Below are 19,027 nucleotides of genomic sequence, written 5' to 3'. Positions count from 1 at the left end.
GTCCTCTCTACGCCATCTTTAACATAAATTTAAAATTCAAAAAAAGATATGTTGGTGTGTTTTTTTAGCATAGCCTGTCCACAAAAATTTGTACACTTGCACTTGTAAATTATTCATTAAAAAATCATCTAGTATTGTCGTTAGGAATTACCCTTGTTGGGGTTTATTATTTGTTTGTATTCTAGATGGTTGAGCTAAGAGATTTATTGAGTAATGAACAAGAAAAGGTGAAACTGAAGATGGCGGAGCTGGAACAATTATCAAAACAGAAGCAGGAACTGGAAGAGAATCTGAATATGGAAATAAAGGAGATGAATAAAGCTCAGGTTAGTGCACACTTACAAAATTGCAGCTTATACCAACAACGAAATTAATTTGCTATAATTGCGGTGTATAACATTTCTTAGTGAGTCCGTAAGGGAGGCAAACACTTATTAATATAAAATTAACACATACACACTTCTTGTTACTAATTCAACAATATGAATAAGAAAATAAACATTAATGACATGATAATTATTTTCTTATTTAGAAAACTATGGAACATAGATTAGAAGAAGAAAGAAAAACAGCAATGGAGGTAACATTGGTTTAATTAAGATATTTTCGTTTCTAAGATGAAGACAATATTTTAAAAGAAAAATCATTAAAAAATCCATGAAAAAATCATAATTGGAAAATGTATTCTTACCCCATCGAATGAAAACCTGTGTAAAAAGAGAGTCTTAGGGGTTAAAGTTTTGAAGTCTATACCAGCCCTCCCCAACCCCCTCCCATTACCTAGAGCAAATACTTCTTTTAAACTAAAAAATTTGCTTAAAGAGTAACTCACTTAAGAAATTTTGATTATGAGAAAGTTAGAATTTAAAATGTATATTGTGTAATGTAACTTATTGTATATTTAACCAATTTTACTAATAACTAATTTAAATTTGTTCTGTTTTCTAGATGAACTATAAGGTGGAGGTAATAATGTTTGTATACTTTTAATCATTTCACTTGACTAATATTTCTGTGTAGCTTTTTCTGTTTAGTTTTGGTTTCCCCTTCTTTAATTTATTTTCATTTTCTTTTGAATTTATTAGGATAGATTTTACTTCAAAGACGTCAAAGGGGTAGGGTAAAGGTTGTTGTAGGTTGCGGGTAAATTCCGTAAAGGTTTGAGTTTTAAGGCTTAAAAACAGAAGTAGAACGATACCTAATATTCTCTAAATATGTTTATTCCTTATTGAATAGAACAATAGACAAAAAAAATATATAAGTTAACAATACCTGAAAATTGTTTTAAAAAAACCCCTGAAATTTTCACCGAACGCTTTGCTAATGTCAAGCTGACTAAAATTAATTTTTAACATATAATACAAAGAATTACCACGGACAATCAAATAATGTTTTTAAAAATTAATATCTTTGAAATAATTGGCATTATTTGTAATTTTTTAAACTCTTTCCTATAATTTTTTTATAATTGTCAATTTTGTTCTTATTGTCAGTTTGACATTAGCGAAGCATTCGATGATTTTCCCGTTTTTTTCACAATTTTGTTTAACTTAAAAAAAATTCAATATGGAATATACATATTTAGTGAGTATTATCGTTCTACTACTGTTTTTAAGCCTTAAAACTCACACCTTTATGGAATTTACCCGCAACCTACTGGTTTGTTTTTGTTGCTGTAGGCACCCCCAAAACTTTTTGAAAGTATTAGATTTACAAAGGGGAGGGGATGTTAATCCCCCTCCCCGAATAAAGCATTTAGGATGGTAAATATCCACCACTTTTAGACACAGTCATTCTTACTATTTTATATTTTGATTAGTTATGCATGTTGTAATAGTAGATATGAAAATGTACATACGTTTTGGTACTTAGGTATTTTGTAATATTATTTGTGCTTCAGGCCCAATTAAAGTTCACAAAATCAATCCTCAATGTACTAGTTTTTTACACATTTCAAATTATAATCTGCCATTTGTAGGTAGTGAAAATTAAAGGGGGGTATTTTATATTTATCATATTTTTTTACAATTTCTAATACTAATATGTTTTTAATCATAACACACATAACACACATTTGGAAATATAATAATACACTTTAGTCTAATGTACATAGATAAATATGATTAGTTAGACAAAATGTATTTACTAAGCTATGTAACCCTATGATAAAAGCAATAAGGTATTTTTTGTTTCGAAAGTTGCTGGTCCGAATGAAGTGTACTTACAGTATAGTTTTATAAATGTCGTGGGGCTGTTTTAGCCTATTTTCCTGACCTCCCCTTATACTTTAATAGAGGCTAGGGGTGAAACGACTAGTTGAATGCATATATAAGTGTTTATTTATTGTATGTCTAATTACCCTTTGTTGCATGAAATGTAATTTTTCTTTTTGTTGCGATAAGAACTTTTAACAAGTGTTGGTTTTTACTTTAAATGCCTAAGGAAAACAGCATCCTTAAGTAACTAAGCATATAAATATTATAGCATTTAAAAAAATTAACTAAAATCTTACAAAATGACAGTCTGAAAGTAGATGCTTAAAAGTCAACGAATTATTTTTAAATTAGTTATCTTTCTTCAGTAGGTAATAGTCGATTAAATAAAAATTTTGCATACTTATCTAATGTCTTTTAAGCATTAACAGCTGACATACGGACAAAGAAAGTTTTAGATCGCATGCTCAAAAGGCAGATATATATATTTTTTAATGATCGTATATCTCGAGAAGCAGCCAAGTTAATTACATTTTTGTGTGGCCTATTCATCAAGCTAAGAATTCTACATTTTAAACATTAGTAAACCATTGAATACTTAAAGTATTATAGGGCTGAATTTTTGTGTTTTCTATTAAGAGGGGGGGGGGGGGGTTTGACACATTTGCGTAAACAGTGAGTATAGGCTTTATCTTTGGACTGAGAGAATAAGTTATTATGGATAAAATAATTCTTATATGATAAATTTTCCCAAGTTTTAAGATATTTTTGGATAGGCCTCCAGGTTCAGGAGCTGCAAGCCTCCAGGTTGTCTCTGGACAGGTAACACCAAAATCAATTTTTTTTTTTGAAGAATTAAAGGTCATTTTATATAACAAAATATGCATATTTTGAAATGTTATTTACATATTTGAAGAAAAAAGATGCATATTTTGTTTAATAAGTTGACCTTTATCTCTTCCAAAAGATTTTATTTTATTTTTTCCTGTCCAGAGACCAACTTGAGGCCTGAAGCTCCTGAACCTGGAGGCCTGGAGCTCCTGAACCTGAAGGCCTATCCAAAAAATCTTTCAACTTGGGAAAATTCATCATATATGAATGATTTTTCCTTTTATAACCTATCCTCTCAGTCCAAAGATAAAGCCTATACTTACTGTATTATTACCCCCCCTCTTTTGCTATCAATTTTACCTTTTTTGAACATTATTAAAACGTTGAATACTTAAAGAAGTGGAGGGCTGATATCTAGGGATTTTCATCAATTTGAATAATTTTACAATTGTAAATGTGTCATTAAAGTTAATTTTCTTGTAAATGTGTCATTAAAGTTAATTTTCTTGTAAGGAGTTATCTCGAGGAAAGGAAGCAGCACTTGAGCAAGAACGAAACAGAATAAAAGTTCTTCATAAAAAGGTGATTATTTGATTTTTCTACCTTATTATTTAACTTATCTTAAATTGTTGCCTTTTTTATTTCAAGTCTTTGTTATGTCTCTTTCAACTATTTTTTTAGAAGCGAAGCTACTCTACATCGGTTAGTCCTTCCAAGCCGCTATATTGTAAAAGCAATCTGTTCTTATTTTTAAATACCATTGAACATCCGCTCTATGTCTCATTTTTTACGTGTTTCCATCCAGTAATGTTTTTGACTTTACAACTTATTGTCATTCTTTTTTTTTCTACAATCAAACTATTTTCAACTTTTTGTAGGAAGTAGAACGTGAGTTGTTGCGGCAAGGTGATGAACTGCGCAGGAAACTTGCCGAAGCTGAAGAAGAAGGCAGGCTCTAATTGAAGTAGATATCACTCATTTTCAGGATAGGAAGAAATCCTCCCCGCCCCAAAATATTTTGTAAATTTTCTTATGGAAAATTTGTTTAATTTTTTTTTTTAAACCTTTTCCCCCAAAACAATTTCAAGAATCATAAAAAATGCAGAAATTGGTTTAATTTTAATAATATGCTTGAAAAAAGATTCAGGTCTTATTGTTCATCTACTTCAATCTAACCTGATAGGACGACTTGGTCGGGAAGAATTAGAGCTGCGGCTGGCAGCAGCTGAATCTGCAGAACAACAGCGTAGCAAACAGCTTAAGACACTTCAGGTAATCGGAGAGCCACATGGCTTTTGATGCTGAAGTATAGAATATTTAAAGAAAACCATTTTCTTAAATTTTTTCTTTTGAACAGCGTTCTGTTTTAAAATATCAATTTTTTCCCCCTAATTTGAACCCTCTTAAAAATATCGGTTGATAATAACAGGGGGGAGTGGGGGGGGGGGGGGGGAGGGCTTGTACCATCAATTGAATTCCAAATATTTTTCTTCTAATTGCAATAATCCTTGTTTTCTTTAGGATCAGTTAGCACAATTAGAAGCTAGAAACAAAGAATTAAGGGAACAGCTACAAGAAATGCAAGCTAGTCAAGGAGAAACAGTCAAGGTCAGCTTTTTATTTTAGATTTTAGTGTAACTTTTTTTTTTGTAACAAGATATATCCACCAACCATCCGAACGTTAATTTTAAATAATAATTTTTTTCCTGTTTTTCAAATCATTTGTATGCAAAAATGTTACACAGTATCCAGGGATCTAAAGGAATATGTCCGATAAATTACCTAATGTATATCCCCAATGATAATAAACCAAATTACTCTGTCCGTGGATTGCTTCTGTAAAATGCAATTCTACCTATTTTAGATGACCGAAAAACTATCAGAATTAGAAGTAATAAAAGAAAAGATTCAATCTGTGAAAGCAGAGAAAATAGTTCTAGAGGAGAAGAGTAATAAGTTATCAGCTGACCTCAAGGCCTGCAAGAAAGATCTTAAGGAATGAACATAATAATTTATGATCACCCCATAGTTTTTATTGAGTACCTAAAGGTTGGGTACAGAAAAATTTTAATGAAATATTTCCAGTTTTATCCGGTGAAATATACTGTAATACTGAAATATCATGTATGGCATCGTATCATAGACAATTTTTCACGAATATTGTAAATAAAATCATAAAATCAATACCAGTTTGGCTAGCAAAGGGCCTTCGGTCCCTCGGGGCTAACAAACTGGTTTTAATCTTTTTAAGGTAACCAATTTTTCTTAATAAAGTTTTTATGTTCGAATATAAGTTTTATCCATTTTTGATATTATGATGTTCATTACTAAAGGCAAAAGCTGATGTTGAGACAAGTCTGAAGGAGGATTTAGAAACTATTAAAAAGAGAATGCAAGAGAAGGAGGTTGAAGTTATGACAGTCAAAGATGAACTTAAAAACAAGGAATATGATTTGACATTATTTTTACTCATTAGCGAATCCACATTTTTTAGTCTTGCGTTATTTTGAGAAAAAGAACCTTTCCTTTTAATGGACACTAATTATGATTGTTTTTATTATGCCGTTGAAAGTGTGTATACTTACACTTAAGCAAATTGTTTTATATTCCAAATGGACATAGTAAAGCTAAAAAAGTTAATAGAGAGGTAATGTTCAATAACGAGCAAATTTTAAGGGAATGGAAGTTTTTGCAGTTGTATAATATCAAATAATTTTATACATATGCGTAATTACAAACCCAGACTATACCAACAACGAAATTAATTCGAAAACCTGTACGTTATTTAAGATCTCGTTGGGGGGCAACACATGATAGAATTGACGACCTTCCCCCCCCCCCCCCCCAATATTATTTTAGATTTATTTCGCTTGTTGGCTATACCTTGTTCCTGTTACAAACCTACAAAATATCTCATTGTAACATTTCTTTTAATATTTACACACTGCAAAACGATTAGGTATATCTTATGCCAATGTCAAATGATAAAACAGGAAAATGAACTTATGGAGAAGCTTGCTGCTAAAGACAAAGAGTTGATTGAGAAGGTTGAAGCAAAGGAGAAAGAAATGAGCAAAATGATGGAGGAAAAATCTGCTGAATTGGATGCTGCTTTAGGCAAACTTAAAGAGGTTGGTTTCGATTAGATATTTTTAAAAATGCTTTTTACTTTGTAGATTGTGTTAATGAATAAAAAAGCTACTTACATTCCTTCTTTTTTTCAGCCATAAGGAAATATATGTCTTACTAGAGGCTGGATCCCTTACATTAAGGGGCTCTATGTTGATTGGAGTAGGAGAGGTTACCTAAAAAACACCCAAATACTTAAATCTAAATCTAAAACATCAAAAAAGCATCACAGGACATACAATGTAAAGATTACCTAAAAGGGAGATCTTATTTGGTTTAGTAACTATTAAAATCTTAAGTTTCAGACAAAAAAGCTTATTACTTTATATAACAGGATTACTCCTTCGATTTTCCATAAACCTACCTTTCTCATAATGTTTCTAGAACATGATAGCTTTTATTTTTATTGGACTCATAAATAGGGTATATTTAGGCAAGTACAGAAAGCTCTTCTGTAAGCCAAGATCTGGAGTCAAAACTAGTTGAAAAAGACAACCATGCCAAACAACTGGAAGAAAAGCTGAATGTAAACGAGCAACAAATTAAGAAGCTTGAAGAAGAGCTAAATCAAGAAGTGGATAGCAAAAAAGAGATTGAATTAAAGCTAAACGAGGTAAATAGTTATTTATCATAGACAGATATCCTAGGTTATAATAATGTAAAATTATAAGACAAACCATTTTTGCTAGCCCTGAGGGGCTAAAGTCACGGGTTAACGAAACTGGTAATGATTTTTTTTGTTTTAATATGTTTTTCATGGAAAGTATTATCATATGTAATACGATGCTGTACATAATTTTTAAGTATTGCTGAGAATCGGTTTTAATCCAGCAGATAATTTGCTGTAAAATATTTTTTTCTTTACACTTTTTTATTCCTTGAAAGTTCTAATCCTAGTCATAATTAAATTATTACTTTAATTGTAAGGTTGAGAAAGAAAAGAAAAGTTTGGAAGAAAATATGGATCAATATAAACAAAAACAAAAGGTAACTACTAACTATATATATATATATATATATGAATTTGATTAAAAAATGGTTTTATCTTCAGCCAGTAACTGATGTAATAAATAGAAAAGTATTTATTATCTCATATAACTTGCATTTAGGCTCGTAAATGCTAGCACAATCTGTTACTGTATATTTATAGTACCCTAATTACGGTCCCCTATTACAACCATCCATTTTGTTTTAGATACTAGATCAGCAGTTGAACAAGGAGCAAAATCATAAGAGACAGCTTGAAGAGCAGCTACAACAAATCACAAATAAGATGAAAGATGGAGAATCTTCTTTAGAGCAGCTAAATACAAAGGTTTGTTGTGTTTTTTAAAAAGAAATATTTATAAAAGTATTTTTATATAGCAATGACATTAATATCTTGTTTTTAGATCTTAAAATTGACCAATGAAGTATCGAAGATGGAGACTATCAAGTCGGAATTAAAGACAGTGAAGGCTAACCAGGCTGACATGCAGAAGAAGCTGGATACTGCCAAGGCTGAAAAAGCTGACCTTGAGAAGAAAGTTGGTGAACTAAAAGAGTTAGGTAAGCAATAAAACGAAATGTATATGATATAATATTTGACTAACCAATTTAATGTAGAAATTAGACATTCTAAAAATCAAACAAATTTCTCATATATCACCCCTTTTCTAGAGTCAAATTATTATTGAGAGCCTTTATGACACAATATCACTACTATGTCACTACATTTGGGACAGTTAGCCATGATATAACTATCTGTCGTTGAAATATTGTTAATAGTCAACTTCTTAGCTCTGCCTATGCTGTCATCCTTTTTCATTGTTATTCTCTCCTTAAGGCAAACAATACATGGTGAAATTAAAAGAGTCCAAGACGAAGCTCACAGATGCAGAATCCAGGGTTACTTCACTGGAGGCTGAAAAGAACAGCCAAGGAAGTAGCCAACAGGTAGATAGGCAGATTGATAGATTTTAATCACAGTTTTTCTTTTGTGTTTGTTTACAGAATACAATTGACAAATTCATGATCAAATCAAGAGACTTGAGAATAGTTTTGCATCTACAAATAGAGAGTAATAACTAGACTCTATAATTTATGGATAAATTTTTAGGAAAAGGAGAAAAAGCTGGTAGATTTGGAAGCAAAGTTGGCTGTTAAAACATCTGAGCTTGAACAAGCTGAAGCAAGATCTAATGAATTGGAAACTGAAAAGGTATTTGATATATTAAAGTTGGTAAAATAAATTTCATGAAAGGCGGGTTTGGTCAATAGAAGTTATTTAATATTCTTTCATTAAAGATTTACAATGCTAAAGTTGAAGCTTTGAATTTTATTTTAATAATTTTTTTTTAACAAACATTTTGTGTATTATTGTATTTATTTTAAAGGCTGAAATAGAGGCTAAACTCTCCCAGGCTGAGGCTAGACTATCAGAATCAGAGGCTAAACTATCAGAGACAGAGTCAACACTAAGGCTTAAGGTAACTTTCTTATATTTGCGCATTTTGTATATTTTAAATGGTTTTCTTAATATCAAATGATGACTATGAAAACTTAGTTTTGGTAGATTGTATAAGTTTTTTTCATTTAAACCTGCATTTTTATTTCTCTTTATACTCCAAACATTCATATTACCTAGTGATTTTTAATGTCGATATGTTTTTTTTCCTAAGGAAATGCAAAGAGGGTATTTCATATATTTGGTTATAGTTAAGAACACTGACTTAATAAGAGCATTTGACTACAACCAACTTTAAGGAATTGACAATCTTTATTTACATTTTTCAAATGTAATGAAATGACATTTTGATATTGCATTTGCATCAGCCTTTTTGGCATTTCTTATTAGCATTTTTAGGTATCTATCTATCAATTATATGTATAAGATTTTACAGTTTTTGATGCTTAGGTTGAGGAGCTAAGAGATGCTAATGATAAAGTTGAAGATCTCCATAACAATCTAGAAAAAATGCAACACTTAGAACAGGTTTCATTTTAAATAAACAGATACAGTTTAGATGTTATATTTGAAATGAAAGTAAACAAATATATAAAAAGTAACGGGATTTCTGTCTGTATGTCTGTACCAAGGGCTTTTGATAACCGCTGAACCGATATGGTTCTCCTTTACAGTGTAGGTTCTAATATGTCCTGAGAAGGTTTATAGCTAAATTTTGGGAGGGTCCACTACCCTCCCAAGAAAAATAAAGAAAAATAAAAAAAATAACTTGCTCGCCTAATGGGCTGATCTTAACATAAATTGAAAAGAAAATACTTTCTGTGCTCCAAGAGGCCTCTAGGAGCGTAGTTGCTATTTAGATTCAACTTCTATTTTAAAAAATAACATAAAAAATTGCTTATCTTCTGTTGTAAACATTTATTAATTTGTTATTAATTCTTCAGAAAGCCAAGACTCTAGAAGATCAACTAGACCTGAAAGTTCGTGAGTTGAGGGATAGCAATGAAGAATTAGAGGAAATGAGAAGACACAGCGATGTAAAGACATTTCTAATTCTACATTTAATTTTTTAGATAAATTCTTTATGATTTGTATTGAATTAGACGGAACTTTGGACTGCAAATTGATTGGTACCGTAAATTATATACCAACTTTATATTATTCGTTGACTCAACCACTTTATTGAATTTTGATTGCTTAGTTCCAAACTAGAAGTATTTAAACTTTTCAACCAATAATTTTAATCTATTGAAGGGGTAGTTTTCTTATTGGAGATTTACATAAATTTATCGTTCATTGTCTTATCTCTTAAGATCCCTGATTGTGATTATATTGTCTTCTATTTCACCTTACTTTATATTTAGGACAAAGCAGAAATGGAGCGTCAGCTGTCAGAACTTAGAACAGCTGCTGACTTAAGCCATGGTCAGCGGAACAGCCTAGAAAGACAGGTAATATTATTATATCAAGGATATATGTACTGCCACAATTGTTGTTGAACATTATCGTTTTTATTGATCGTTTTTTTTATTAATGGATTAGTTAGTGTTTATTGTAAGAATGGATGTATTATTATTTGGATCTTACACCAGATTATCATGTACTCTAATAAAGTTAAACTTTTAGCTGACTGAAACAACGAACCACCCATTTTACCCCATCCTTCCCCACCTACTGGATATTCGAACTGACCAATGAATGACGGGAGAAATAGCAACCTAAATTGACGAGAATTTTTTCCCTTTTATAATATCCACGTACGTACATTCTACATCCATTAATGTATTCATTGTATTATTGTATCCATTGACACTTAATTCTAAGCAATTTACTAAAATAAAGCAAGACCAATCATGATGAATTCAGATATCAAATAATGAATTCATTCAGATTTCTGAGTTAAGTAAATCCAATGAAGAAGAAAACAATCAGAAAATTAGCTTAGAAAAAGAACTCTTCAGTCTCAAGGCATAAAATGTTGAAGTAATTTCTTTTATGGATTCAGGGAAAGGTAAACGAAAGATAGGAACATAATAGTATCTAGATTGCAGATATATTCTAGTAGAATAGTCTAGAATAACCCCATACCATCCTTTCAAGTAAAGTCACTTAAATTAAAATAATTTTATTTATTACTTAACATTTTAATAAAATAGGAGCAGCTAACCTCAAGACAAGCTTTGCAAGACCAGGAAAATATTTTGTCCAAACGTTAAGAAATACAAGTTTTGTATAAAAAATTGTATTCTCCTTAGATTAAAATCAATGACTGACTATCTAAGTCAAACCAATTTATTAAAAATTTCCTGCAAAATCATATTTTTTATTGGATTTCTTAACTTGAACTTGGACAAAAATTGACTCCAAATGTATCAGATGGTTTCCTATGAGAAAGAACTGCAGTCAAGAATTGCCACCCTGGAAAATCACATTACATCTTTGGAACAAAAATTCAGTAATGAGGTTGAGGTAAGTTTGGTTTTCTGATGGATTAGGAGGAGGTTTGATATCACCTCAACACAATTCAAGGAGTGATTGGGACATAAATTGATATGTAAGCCTGCAAAGGCCTGATGTTTTCTTTAAATTATGAAATTTTGATGGAAAATGATGCGCATTAAATATAGCTGGTAGATGACTTCGACCCTATCCTTAAATGGATTTTCCCCTGGACATAAAAAGGGGATTTCCCCCTTCTAGTTTTTAATTTAATTTTCATACAGACGAACAAACATTCTCTTACTTTGTATTAAAAATAATGAATAGATATTTTTCCTGAGAAGCACAACGTTTCGGTTAACGATATCTTAAGAATCAGACTGAAGGACGAACAGGCATCGATTGTAACACTTTGTATTGTAGATGGGAAGTGTTAGACATTCAAAAATGAATATTTCAGGAAAAAGAAAAAGCCAGGAACGAAGTAGAAAGATTAGAGCAAGTCCTTCAAGAAACCGCGGACAAGCATCGACAGGTGTGTTAATTCATATTATCACAATAGGCGAGATTTTTCTAGATTTTAAATAGGAGGTATCAAACAAGAATAGAATACCTATAGTATACATGGATGGTATAACAGGGGAATAATTGTCGTCAATTTAGGTTGCTATTTCCCTTTTCATTTATTGGTCAGTTCGATCATCCAGTAGGTGTGGGGGACGAGGTAAGGGGAGGGTTGTGGGGTATTCTTAACTTTAACTTTCTCGAGAACATATAAATTTGATGAAGATCCAAGTGGGCTAAAAATGCTATATCTTTTTTATGATATATTATTAATAAAACCAATATGCTGTCACCTGTTGTCATATCTAATGTTATTTGAACACTGTAAACTTTTGTGTTGTTTGTGTATCTTTCATGGCTGTTCTATTTAGGATGTTGAATTGAGGCACAGACTGGAGAGAGAAAAGGAGACATCCATTAAGGAGTTGCAAAAACAAAGCATTGAGTATGAGAAAAAATTAGGCGCTCAACTTGAAGATAAGAATACAAGGTAAAAGATTATTAGTATTATTTTGAAAAGTCAAACTGTTTTTAATTTAAATTATGACTAAAGATACTTATACATTTGGTCATAATTAATAACTGTTTGACTAAACTGTTACTCACAACTTTATGAAAAATACGCGAAAAAAAATTACCCCCTTAATTCTAGGTAAAGCTGTTGCAGTTTCTGGTAACTTCTACATCTAACCTGCCATGTTTCAGTTACAGACATGTCTGTCATCAGAAAGATAGTCATTCAATTGCAGACTAGGTTTCTTAAAAATTCAACACTCTGCAATGAAACTGCCATTTTTCTCATCATTATTTTAATTTTAAATATACTTTTCTTCAGAATTGATGAGTTAACTGCAGAGCTTTCATCGATGCATAAAGATATTAAACAAAAAGGAGACTCTTTTGAAAAGGTATGTAATAATGGATTTATTATTACTTGGATCTTACACCAGATTATCATGTACTCTAGTAAAGTGAAAATTGTAGCTGACTGAACGAACGATCCACCCCTTTTACCCCCCCCCCCCCTTATACTGACCAATGAGCTATGTCTATGTTCGCAACCTAAATTAACATTTTTCCCTGTAATCTATAATACAAATTTTTCGAAGTTAAGACAACTGTTTTTTTACTGAATTAAGGAAAATTTGGTTTTTAATTTATGTTCAATTCTTTTTTCACTTATTTCTCTGTGAAAAATGTACATCTTGTTTTTAAAAACATTCTAGCATTTTTCATAGAATTATTTCTTAGAAACTTTTTTAAAATTTAGATGAAGGCTTCTCTAGAAACAAGAATGCAAAACATTTCTGAAAGTCTTGGAGAAAGAGAAAAAGAAGTAAAAAATCTGGATGAAAAAAGAGAACAGTTGGAGTCAATTTTGGATAGAAAGGAGAAGAGTTTAAAGGTATGATTTAGATTATTATTAATTTTTATGCCTTGCCTACTTTCAGTTTTCACTTTAGACCTTCATTCAGATATATCACAATATAATTTTCATGTGCTGAAATATAGTTTTGAAGAATTATAAATATTATGAATAACTTAATTTATAGGTAGGTATTGGTCCCAAGAAAAATTAGGATATTTGAAAAATTGGTTTTTAGGAGACTCAAGAAGCCTTAGCCATATCAGAAGAAAAATCAGCTGAACATGAGAAACAGCTGATATCTGTTAAAGAACAGCTGTCAGAGTTAGCTGAAAGCTCTAAAAAACAGCTTGAACAGCTTTCCGCAGAGGAGCATGCTAAACTTTTAGGTTTTTGTTCATACAAAACTTTAAGCTGTTTATATTTACCGTAACGTAATTTTTAATGATAAGTAAAGACTCAAGAGTTGAATGGAAGGAAAAATCTTAATTATAATTTTTTTTTTTTATTTAGTTGTCAAAGATTATAAATAATGCCTATGATCAATAAACTTACTCACAGATTTACAAGAAGTTATCAGTGCTAAGGATAGAACCATAGAAGATATTACTAAGGAACTAAAGGAGAGTGAAGATAAGATAACAGAGCTAACAGATAGCTGCAAATTTAGTCAAGAATCTATTGCAAGATTAAAGGAAGGTTTTGAAACTACAAAGGTAATTTGAGTTTTTTTTATTAGAAGAGCAGCTACTAGGGTGTGTCAATTGCCTATCCTAGAAAAAACCACATTTAAGCAAAATGACAAGAAGGTCCTTTTTTACTTTCTGTTGGAGTTAGCTAACACTTTGGAATACCTACAAACCAGTATAAAATAAGCTATCTCAATAAAACTCACTAATAACTATTTATTTTGATACTACAATGGGACTCTTCTTATATGATTTAATTTTTTTTTAGATGGTAAAATCTGTCTATATTTTCGTAAGATAAAGCAAAAATTTTAAATTGTAATTTAGTCTTCAATTTTAACTATTAATCTCCAGATAATCAATATCAAAACTTTATGACAACATTCTATTTAAGGGTGAATTTGAGGATAAACTATCTAAAGCTGAAAGTGAAGTTAAAAAGTTACAGAAAAGTAGGGACAGATTAAAAAGCCTACTGGATGAAAAAGAAAAATTATTGGCAGATCTCAATGCTGAAAAGGCCAATCTTTTTGGATCTCAGGTAGATTAAAATTAATAGGACATGCATAATCAATTTCAAGTAAAATTGTTTACATGCATGCAAGCATTTACAAATTATTTATAACTTTACTTAGGATCAAATAGCTTCAGAGAAGAATGCTAAGATTGAATCCTTAATAGAAGAAATATCATCTTTGAAGGCAGAAAAAGATGGACTCACAGAGGAGCTTAGTTTATCAAGGTAAATTAAATTTACACCTTGTATTTTAGTTGTTAAACTAGTAAAATAAAATTTGAAGCTGTCATTTTTATTCACACTGTTGTAGAAATGAGGAGGAAAAACGCGCCAACGACTTGGAACAGCTGAACAGTCGGATGACAGAATTAAACGCGGCATTTGAGAAACTGCGGGATCATGTGACCATAGTGGAACAGGAGAAAATGGCGGCTATAGCTGAAAAGGATGCTACTCAAGCTGCTATGGTTAATCTTAGGGATGAAATAGTCAATTTGGAACAAAGTTTTGCTGATGTAGAGTATGAGAGGTCTAAATTGGAAAGTGAAAGAGTTGATTTTCAGGTAATTTATTCAAATTATTATAATTTGTAAAATTTGACGAGAAATAGTAAAAGTAAAATTCAGTATTAGTGATTTTCGGCAATTGTTGCGATTTAAAGTCTGTTACATTTCCACATTGTACCTCAGTAAGGTAACCGCCATGTCTAATTTTAATCCGTCTTAGAACTTTACGGTATCTCAGCAAATAGCTAGACCCCATTTTTTAAACAAATATATTTTATCAAAATATGTATATTTTCAGGACATACAGAAGTTGCTAGCCAAGACACGTACTGAGCTAGGGGAGAGAGATAGTGAAATATCTAGATTACGACTTAGTCTTGATCAAATGGAACAGATCTCTAGTTATAATCAATTAAAAGAAGAGAATGCCATCCTTAGGTAAGTTTGAATTTAACTCGTGTCCATTTTTTAGTATTGGACTCCTTATATTTTTTCATTGTATAAAAAACATATTTTATAAATCAAAAAGGTATTTTTTTAACATAATGACAGAATATGATTATCTCTAGTACTTAATCAATTTTATAACAGTCTCAAAGAGGATTGTTTAGACAATATTTATATTGCTGTCACTCTTCAATTATTTTCTTTGTCCCTTTGAGCTTAGCTCTCATAGATATCATCATTGATTCATAAAAAGAATTAATGAAATATTCAAAAAAAATTATCCATCTAATTTGATTGCATTTTAGTGAAAAGCTGAGTCAATATGAGGAAGGAAATAGTGGTACCCAAACATCATCTGATCTACAAAAATCCTCGAATGCCAATCTCGAGGCTGAAGTTACGAGGCTAGAGGCTGAAGTAAAGTCGGCCAAAGCTGAGGTCGTCAGATTAGAAGCAGAACTTGAGGTAAGTTAACATCTAAACTGAAAGAAACCTGTTATTTTATTTAGGAAAATGAATACGTATGGAATAATATTTTTAAACAGTTAGCAATCCATTACCTTTGCTCAAAGCCAATAATCTTCCATTTAATTGACCTCATAACAAGGATGACAAAATCAATAGGTAGTCAAATAAAAAGAAAATTTAGATGTACAATCGGATCAACTAAGTTATAGAGCAGATGGTCAGTAATGTTTGAAAAAGGAAAAGAGAGGGATCATGTGACTTTTAAATATTATAAAATCATGAGACTTTTAAATAGTATAAAATAAAATCATGAAACCATTCCAATAAATAAAAATTTTCGTCTTCTGTAGCATGGCTGAGAGACTGGTTGACCAAGTAAATTGTTAGCTGGATGCTTTATAGAAAATATAAAAAAAATTCAATATAAAATAATAGTCTAGAAAATTACATTTCTCCTAGAACGTTAAAGACTTACTGAGTTACAGAGAAAGTTAGTTATAGAGTTGCTTTGCTACTAGGTGAAAAAAATCTAATTTGTTTGAAGTTAGATCATAATATTGTTCACTAACATATAAAAAAAAACATCTGATGGTTTAAATAATGATTAATTGAGAATGATATATACTTTCTCAATATATAAAGATAAATTGGGGGGGGGGGAATTAGGGGAGAGAAAAATTAAAGGGGAAGGGGGGGGGGAAGGAAATAAAATATCTTGCGGCCGGAGGAAAAAAATGAATATTGTGCAGAATATACACCCCTGATAAAATGTTATAAATATTAGGTATGGAGAAACTGTGGAGCTATGACAGAAGAGACAGAGATAAGACTCAAGGTTCTGGTCAAGGATTGGGAGAGAAAGCTGGCAGTCAAGGATGCTGAACATTCACAAGTAAAGTTTTTATAACATTCAAAGTTTTTTTTGTATCTGGAAAGAAAACGAAGTAGCGGGTTTCGTCTTATTTCTACTAAATACTAATACCATTAGATTATGAAAAACACACTCACCTTGTCTGTATCTTTATTAGAAGCTTGAATTCTGAAAGCATAACTTGAATCAGATCTCTGTGATACACCCTATGATTGACACGTGACATAGTCAAATAAGATGACACTTGCACGTCCTTGTATATATGTAGATATTCTCTGACTTTATGACTTATGAAGGAAGCAGCTAATATTTAATACTAAATGTTGATGATTGTCCCGAATGGTTAGATCTCCTCAGCGGCTAGAAATATGAGAAATTTTAAAAGCTACAGTGAAAATACGACTAAACCCGCTTCTTCGTTTTCATTCCATGATCCTGTTTTTTTTTATGTTTAAATCTTTGAATCTAAGTCAAATGAAAGAAAAACATTGTAAAGAAAATGGTTTTTAAAAATTATTATTTTTACTTCAGGAAATTGATAACTTGAGAGAGCAGCTAGAAACTGAATTATACCAGGTGCAGGAGGAAAATAGAACTGTTGTCAAAAAGTAAGAATTTTTTATTTACAATGTTAAGATGAATCTTACTCTAATATTTTTAAAAGAAAATGACTTATTTGTGTTTTAGATTTAGAGAGGAACTAAAGGAGAAATGTGACATAGTTGATAGATTAGAAAACCAACTGCAAGACTTATCCTACAAAGACCAGGATAAATTTGACCACCAGAAAATCCGCGAAGATAATTTGACAAAGAAAATAGAACAGCTGGAGGAAAGGTTGCGTGACCTGCAGTCTGGCGAGGAGAGGTTGCATACGGCTCCGCGCAGTGGTGACTGGGGCTGGGAGGATGGCGAGGGGGAAATGATGAACATGTCCAATGATTCTCCCGCCATATTCGGTGTGCCTAACAGCAAGCCACATCCAGCTAATTCAACTGTTGACAGGGGACATTCTAACCACTATAATTCGTCACAGGTAAATGAACTAGGACAGTTGCCATGGATTTTTTAAATGTGTATTTGGAATCCAATAACTAAACTCTTTAATGCCCTGCATAGAACTTTCTTAATATTTCAGAGCTTAGAAGACAGTGCTGAATTTGAGTACCTGAAAAATATTCTTTATGAGTACATGGTCGGACATCAGCCACATATTCTTAGTAAGGTAAATATGTGTAAATATTGTGGGACACCTGTAACATTTTCTTAGTTAGGTAAATATTTGTATGTGGGTTATTTTCATATGTTCATTGTGAGACACCTGCCTCATATTCTTAGTAAGGTAAATAATGTTTGTTAAGTATTTTCATTGTTCATTGTGGGACACCTGCCACATATTCTTAGTAAGGTAAATATTTGTATGTATTCTTATCTGTTCATTGTGGGACATCTGTCTCATAATTTCTCAATAAGTACTTTTGCAACAAGAAAAGTTATCTTATCTTATCATTAGATTAAGGTGATTTTGACTTTTTCGTCTTTGTTCAGGTTTTAGCAGCTATTGTGAAGTTTAGTCCTGAGCAAGTTAGAGAAATAAATAAAGCAGAAGAAAGAAAACAATCTTATCTCCCTTCACTGGGATTTACTTAGCATTGTAAGTATTTTAAAAAAGAAAAAAAATATTTTTTATTGAAATATCAATTCTTTAGCTTAACTTTACAATTTTCTACATTTTCCATGATTATTAAATTGTTCCTACCTACTGTGTTTTTATTTCAAATTTTAAACTTAACATTTTTCAGGGAATTTTATGAGTTTATAAGTCTAGAGGCACCTTATATTCACAGCTGTGATTCACGTTTAGAAATATAATCATCATGTGTGTCAGTATTTACGCGGAAAATTCAAGAAATCATGCCGCGTTACAACTAGATTGTCTAATCAATCAATAAGAAAATGTGATGGACTTCCCTATACTACATGTACTACATTCGTCACTTGTTTAGTAACTTTTTATTTTATTTTTAGTTATTTATTACAATTTACATTTATTTTATTTATGAAATTTGTTTGTTTTTAATCATGAGTTTATTTTAGTTTTCTAGCCTATACATTCTAATTTGATTATGATATTAGTGTGTTCTGTTCTTGCATTACCCCTTACAAGTTTATGTGGATTAAACCATGATTTTTATCTTTGTAAATTTTCATTCCAGTTTTAGGACTGTTAACAACTTTACAATTGTGTAACTGAAAAAAATACTTGGAATCCAAGTTTTAAAAGGACCAACATGAAAAGTATTTGATTAAAATCCCTAATTAATGAAGGGAAAAGTAGGTTGCGGGTAAAATCCGTAAAAGTGTGCGTTTTAAGGCTTAAAAATAGCAGTAGAACGATAATATTCACTAAATATGTGTATTTCTTATTGAAAAGAACTATAGACAAAAATTTTTAAAAAAAAATTAACATTATTTTTTATCGTTCTACTACTGTTTTTAACTTAAAACATACAGCATGACCCTCAAAAAAGTATTTTTAAG

At 31.0% G+C, this 19,027-nt stretch overlaps 1 protein-coding gene across 1 annotated transcript in view; it reads left to right on the top strand.

Annotated features, from left to right (window-relative positions):
• LOC145329600 (uncharacterized) overlaps positions 1-18,784 on the top strand; it is a 32,160-nt gene extending 13,376 nt beyond the window's left edge. The window contains exons 14-53 of the mRNA XM_080173892.1: positions 186-326; positions 533-580; positions 949-966; positions 3,558-3,626; positions 3,923-3,992; positions 4,228-4,316; positions 4,566-4,652; positions 4,909-5,041; positions 5,379-5,491; positions 6,041-6,175; positions 6,607-6,786; positions 7,101-7,160; positions 7,369-7,488; positions 7,565-7,721; positions 7,999-8,108; positions 8,272-8,373; positions 8,549-8,641; positions 9,070-9,147; positions 9,564-9,656; positions 9,984-10,070; positions 10,510-10,587; positions 10,776-10,811; positions 10,996-11,088; positions 11,519-11,593; positions 11,994-12,112; positions 12,458-12,530; positions 12,893-13,027; positions 13,227-13,377; positions 13,550-13,704; positions 14,072-14,218; positions 14,313-14,419; positions 14,505-14,757; positions 14,999-15,138; positions 15,453-15,612; positions 16,400-16,507; positions 17,018-17,094; positions 17,174-17,522; positions 17,625-17,711; positions 18,035-18,140; positions 18,289-18,784. Of these exons, the coding sequence (XP_080030018.1) occupies positions 186-326; positions 533-580; positions 949-966; positions 3,558-3,626; positions 3,923-3,992; positions 4,228-4,316; positions 4,566-4,652; positions 4,909-5,041; positions 5,379-5,491; positions 6,041-6,175; positions 6,607-6,786; positions 7,101-7,160; positions 7,369-7,488; positions 7,565-7,721; positions 7,999-8,108; positions 8,272-8,373; positions 8,549-8,641; positions 9,070-9,147; positions 9,564-9,656; positions 9,984-10,070; positions 10,510-10,587; positions 10,776-10,811; positions 10,996-11,088; positions 11,519-11,593; positions 11,994-12,112; positions 12,458-12,530; positions 12,893-13,027; positions 13,227-13,377; positions 13,550-13,704; positions 14,072-14,218; positions 14,313-14,419; positions 14,505-14,757; positions 14,999-15,138; positions 15,453-15,612; positions 16,400-16,507; positions 17,018-17,094; positions 17,174-17,522; positions 17,625-17,711; positions 18,035-18,136 (4,428 nt within the window). The 3' untranslated portion in view covers positions 18,137-18,140; positions 18,289-18,784. The remainder of the gene's footprint in view (positions 1-185; positions 327-532; positions 581-948; positions 967-3,557; positions 3,627-3,922; positions 3,993-4,227; positions 4,317-4,565; positions 4,653-4,908; positions 5,042-5,378; positions 5,492-6,040; positions 6,176-6,606; positions 6,787-7,100; positions 7,161-7,368; positions 7,489-7,564; positions 7,722-7,998; positions 8,109-8,271; positions 8,374-8,548; positions 8,642-9,069; positions 9,148-9,563; positions 9,657-9,983; positions 10,071-10,509; positions 10,588-10,775; positions 10,812-10,995; positions 11,089-11,518; positions 11,594-11,993; positions 12,113-12,457; positions 12,531-12,892; positions 13,028-13,226; positions 13,378-13,549; positions 13,705-14,071; positions 14,219-14,312; positions 14,420-14,504; positions 14,758-14,998; positions 15,139-15,452; positions 15,613-16,399; positions 16,508-17,017; positions 17,095-17,173; positions 17,523-17,624; positions 17,712-18,034; positions 18,141-18,288) is intronic.
• The last annotated feature ends 243 nt before the right edge of the window (positions 18,785-19,027 follow it).

This window comes from Acartia tonsa, chromosome 10 (assembly GCF_053477335.1).
Source record: "Acartia tonsa isolate MP-2025a chromosome 10, ASM5347733v1, whole genome shotgun sequence".
NCBI lineage: Eukaryota > Metazoa > Arthropoda > Copepoda > Calanoida > Acartiidae > Acartia > Acartia tonsa.
This window is presented reverse-complemented; position numbering and strand designations above follow the sequence as displayed.